At 32.0% G+C, this 6014-nt stretch overlaps 1 protein-coding gene across 1 annotated transcript; it reads right to left on the bottom strand.

Moving 5' to 3' along the window:
* Positions 1-257: 257 nt before the first annotated feature.
* Positions 258-2404, bottom strand: LOC145663133 (glutamate receptor ionotropic, delta-1-like). Its single transcript, XM_081729431.1, has one exon. It carries the CDS (start codon positions 2386-2388, stop codon positions 511-513), a length of 1878 nt encoding a protein of 625 aa, XP_081585557.1. The 5' UTR covers positions 2389-2404; the 3' UTR covers positions 258-510.
* Between the last annotated feature and the right edge of the window lie 3610 nt (positions 2405-6014).

Genomic DNA, 6014 nt, shown 5'->3' with positions numbered 1-6014 from the left:
AACATTCGCTTCCGCTTACCTTTATATTACAAGAATTTCCCCATGACTCGAAGTGAGAAGTGTTTGTTATTGAGGTGACACATTGCTACATAACTTATAGGTATTTCCTATTAAAAGGAATGTTTTTATTTGAACAAAGTTTTTAAGTTGATACGAAACTTTCTTGATTACTCTAAAAATGTTAATGATCGAACAGCACTAAAATGGAATTGAATTTTATTTCCATTTAAAATATGAAAAATTTACAAAGTATTGAGATCATTAGTTAACAAAATATCTTTTACCCTTATCAAATAATTTTGGTCATATTACACTATTATTTAAGCAGTCCTTATCCATGAACGATTTAATTACAAGTTATACTTACATAATAACCTGAATGACCTGAGTTAACATGAGCTTATTAAACAAAGTTTAATTGCTGTTCTGTTTAGTTTACTTTGGAATATAAGGATTATCAAAGTACTCACGAAACACAAACTTTGCCACTTTTATAAAATGACACTTATATTATCCCTCTTTTCTCTTATTGAAGTGTGATTTACACTTTGTAATCAGATCCTGTATTTTCCGAGTTTTAAACATGAAATAAATTATTTCCATTATAAGGAGGTGAAAACTCAATATATAACCAACGCCTAAAAGCATAAACGGACCCACTAAATGTTGTTTAGTAAGCCTTTTGTTGTCTGTTGTGTGTTTATTCACAATCGTAGTTACCAGGATATCCTTTTCCCATTTCCCTGGTAACCCTGATTCGGATATTCTTCGCACCAAGGTCTGAACTCTAGAATATAGGATAGAAGACTTCTGCAAAAGTATTGTTCTATAGAACGTCAGTACTGCCTCTTCGAGAATATGAACTAATGGTATTCCATCATCATCGGTATATTTTTTGTGTATTACATATTGAAGGTTGAGAATATTGATTATCAGTGCAAAATCTCTTTTGGTTGCCACTCTGTCTAACTGCCCTAAAAGGTTAGAGACAGGCACATAATTATTGGAGATAGTTCTAGAAATAGAGTCATTATACTGACTATAAAGTTTCCTAATAATTGATGGTCCACCTACTTGAAGTCCGTTTCCTAATATTTGTTCCTCTGTATGTATATCTGTATCAAAAACAGGCGATGTTAAGAAACTAACAAGAGAACAATCATAACATGTCCCTATAATAACTGAAAATATAGCCCAGTTAATGAAAAGAATTCTTGTGACCATGGACTGGGGTTGCTCTTGTATAGATATACGGAGCCCAATTCCTAGCAAGTTTATAACAGGCTTTCTTAAAATGGCTGTATGTTTTTCTTTCGTAAATCGTTTTATAATTATAACGGTTACAGTAACGCATGTTTGTGCTAGTAAGACTGCAGCCCACAAATATGGACCAAACGGTAAAATTATGCTTTTCCACGGAGGTAGACGCATTGCTTTTGGAACAGCCCAAACAAGCTGTTGAGTCTCTCCTTCAAGAACTATGTCCAGAGATGTGTATCTGTCTATTGTTGAAACAAATGATCCTAATGCTATATCGGCTCTTTTATATACCACATTTCCGAAAGAGCCAACGCAAGTTCCATTTGGAAGTTTATAACCCCAAGTAATCCCGTCTTGTGGTGAAATAACGTTAAAAGTAAAATTAATTGTTTCTGCCAACTGTGTCAATAATCTGAACTCCACACCATCATATCTCCTGTTATCCCCTTCGCCATTAAATATTATATTTGGAGGTATGTTGAATAAACTAGCTCGCAAGGAACATTGCATTAAATTTACAAATTTCTCTGGGAAAATGTTCCTTATTTTCCAAGAGATTTCCTCATTGCATTTATCTAGAATGTAATTTGACTTAATATTTCCACATCTACCAACTGAATATGAAAACAAATACATATCACTTTGTGTAAACTGCAAAATAACAACTCGAAACACTTTTGCTTTCAACAAAGATGTGAAAATTGAAACTGCTTGAAATTTCAAACTGTCTACGTAAGACAAAATAAAAACTATTTTAGTGTGTGATAAATTCAAGTTCGAATTAATAATCCCGTTAAGAGTCATGTTGCAATCTTGAATGGAACACACGACAAAAATAGATTGCACGCGGTATGTTTTGATTCGTAAGTACACGCTTTGAACAAGTGTTACTGGTAGTATTGTTTTCATAAGATTGTTTACAAACATGTATTTTAATTGTATAGGAGTTTGAGCTGAAAACAGTAGTAGCAGATCTTGTTGAACAAAGTATCTTGATACAAAACTACTGAAACATTTTACGTTAATGCCTTCTTGTGGTCTTTCTGGAATAAGTACATAACTTTCGTTTTTGATAGTTTTCAGTAATAATTGCACTGCAACAAGACAATAAAGGTGAAATTTTTGCATGTTTCACACTTCAGATGTATCTGAAATGAAAAGAAATGCATTACTGTTATAAAACAATTACGTAAATTGTCAAAGTTAGTGTAGTGTTTTAAATCATTTCAATAATACCCACTAGAGTTTTATTACATTTTATTTTATAAACAAAACACCCACGATTAGCAAAGAGAGAGCACCTTTAATACTGTAAACCTCACATTTGCATCTAATAGGTTGTCAACAAAGTCTGTTTCCGTTACAATGAAACATAGCTCGCAAATTATATTAGATAGAGACATACGTTTCTTGCCACGTGCTCTACATCTCTCAATTTTTATATCCAATTGCAACACTTCTACATGTGCCCCTCTAGCTCTCCTCAGAATGTCGAGGTGATATTAGATCTCCATTCATATCGCTGCAGCATAGCAGCAACAACGTTTTCGAGAACCGCAAAAATCCATGTACGAAGTGGGGCCATAATTGGAACAGGAATTTCGTAGATACGATCCTTGTTGATTTGTGCTCGTGTTGATTTGACAGAGAGAAATTTAGAGACTAAAAACGACATAGTTTTATATCAATTGCGTTGAAAATTTTAAGATACAGTGTTTATATTTATGTTTGTATAATAGACTGTCTTTTATATTTGTACCTGTCTTGGCTTCCGAACAGATTTGTCATTTTATTTGTATAGTATTTTACATAGTTGTTTTCTAACTGTCAGAAGAATGTAAATACGGTGGGTTTTTTTACAGATTATATCTTGCACTTGAATCATATGAGAGTTGAAAGTGAACATGTTACGGGGAACTTAATTTACTACAGTATTATCTGGTTGTATCATTTAATTTTGTTTCGGGACGAGAAATTTTATATCACGTCGTGTGGACAATATCACTTTGCTCATTGATTGAGGTTAAGGAGCTACAAGTTGTCATATTTAACATATGAACATAAAGATTACAGAATTTCTTTGGATATTTTATATTTTTACAATGATCTTGTCATTATGATTTATACTAACATGTAAACATTCTTAAAACATTTATTTGGTAACTAATCTTATGAGTATGCAATTGTTTGACCTGCATTGTGTATTGGATTTGAATAGATGTTTTTCTTTAATATTAAGATTTCGTTATTAAGTGCTTAGAAGAAACATTGTATGGTTAAGAAGAGATATGAAATTACATACATAGTAATTGGATCTATACTGTAATCGAATACTGTAGAGAAGCTTAATTTCTATTGATTGATTATACATTAACGAAATTTGAGTTTGCAGGGTACTTGTTTGCATGAAGGTCAGAATAGGTTGACTTATGGATGTTGGGGGGAACGTTGATATAATCATGAATTTATTACTTGCATGACTGTAAATCAAAATATCGAACTTCGTGTTTTCTTGTCATCAGTGTCTTTATCAATGTTGTTCCTTCTCCATGTTGCATGATTTTCTGAGAAAAAGAACAACAAATATGAAGTTGATGAGAATTCTATTGAATTTGTAGGACTACAGTTTATCAAGTACACCTGCTATATATAGTGTACAGTTATAGAGCTTCATATTGTGTTATGAGTCTTCTAATCATCCTTAATGTATAGAGAATACTTTTGTTTATGTATATTTAATATAAATATCCTTCTGATTCAATCCGAATAATATTTACTTTGGATCGCAGCTTAGTGTTAACAATAAAAAGTAAATAATTTTCAAACACCTTGAATGATGAAGATCGAACTGAGTGAAATAAATGAAATATTGAATGACATATTCAGCAATTATTTGTTACTTTTTAAATTAAATCCCATCGAGTTCGGTCTAAAAACTTTATTAACTCACATAATAGAACAATCTTGCATTGTGCTTGAAATGCTCTTTGATCATATAAATCTGAAATTTGAAATTAATTGATATTAATCAATAGCATGAGTATGTCATTGTGATGGAGATACTTTACTGCTAGGTTATTTCAATGTATTGGATTATTAAATGGATAGATTCAATATTTTAAATACCATCATATTAATATGTAATTATGGCCCAAAACATATGTGAAGTGAAATTAGATCTTCCAATTTTACCTCTCTTGATTATGTCTTGTAATTTAAATGCAAAGATATTGATGAAAATTAGTTAAATGGTAAAATGTAAAAAGTGGTAGGATATGGGAAAACTTTAATAAATCCTTTACACATGACGTCTGTTCATCACAAAGCTCAACTTGTGTCAAATGCTCTGTCTGAAACAAAATGTTTCATACTCTTCTGTGGTATATACCATGAGAAATCTATGTGAATTCGTTTATTTTCAGACTTGCGAAATATTATGTTAAGAACAATGTTCACGAAGTCTACTTTAGCAAAATATTACTTGGTTGCAATAGAAGTGTACAAATAGGGTAAGTAAATGTGTTATGATGAAATACAAATTGTAATCATGGTTCCGAAAATTCTGTTTTGAAGACATTTAAAGCATTTTAAAGAAATGAAATGAAATCTTTAAGTTTTACGTCCCACGGTTATGCCGAGTAGGCTAAAGGAGACGGTGATGATGAGAGATGAGTGAAATGGTGGAATTAAGAAAGTGGGAGGAAACGGGAGAACCCCGAGAAAACCCACGAGTGCTTTGTTTGTCCACCACAAAGTTCACTTGGCGGGGGCTGGGATCGAACCCGGGTCCCCAAGCACCAAAGGTGAACGCTCTACCACTGAGCCACCGCGCCAGCATTTTAAAGACTATTGAATCAAATTCAACAACCTTATGAAATCATCTTGTAATACATGATTTATTTTAATAAGTGTTAGCCATTATAGTGTTAATAATTATGTTTGATATTATTAGAAGTATTGGATATATCTATGTATGTATTAGAAACAATATAAATATATTTGTGTGTACTTACAATTTTCGCGGAACGTAACAAATCTATATATTTTAGAGAATAGAGACGAGTCTACAATTCTTCGAAAATCAAAACATGACATGCAACGATGCAAATTCCACAAGAAACTTATAGAATTCCTAAATAATGAGATAGGTTATCGAAAACGTGAACAGTACTTTTGTTAATGAAGACAAAAGTAAAATATATATTCCACTTCAAGAGGAAACGACACCTCTGCTAAGCAATACAAGACACAGAATTGCCCAAGCTTAATATAGTGCGTGTATAAAATCTAAGATAGGCAGCTATAACATAAGCTCTATTCAACATCATAACATGATTCAACATTTTTATCCGTGAGAGGACACTTACAACTAGACATCAAATCAAACAAGAAAAGTAACTGTTTAACAAAATAATAGTAAGTCTACGTATGCTTTCACAAACATACAACCACAGTATGTGTTACTAAGCCTTCCGCTATCCAATCTAACTAACTCATCTACAACAATTACAATATATGCACCAATTAATCAATTTATTCCGGTTCTGTATAACACAACAAACACAAAAAGAACGCTGTCTATACACCTTACTCGTACAAATCGTGGATGGTGCAATTTTATTAATGTATAATCAATAGTCTAATAAGATGATTCAGTATAGATCCCCCTTATCATTCTTACAACAGAAACTCTAAGCGTAATATAAAGCAGCTAAAACATACGAGGATATAGTATAATATATCTATAGCAGATA

This window comes from Thermobia domestica, chromosome 10 (genome assembly GCF_964235325.1).
Source record: "Thermobia domestica chromosome 10, izTheDome1.hap1.1, whole genome shotgun sequence".
Taxonomy (NCBI): domain Eukaryota; kingdom Metazoa; phylum Arthropoda; class Insecta; order Zygentoma; family Lepismatidae; genus Thermobia; species Thermobia domestica.
The sequence above is the reverse complement of the archived record's forward strand: the minus strand, read 5'-3'. Positions and strand labels throughout refer to the sequence as shown.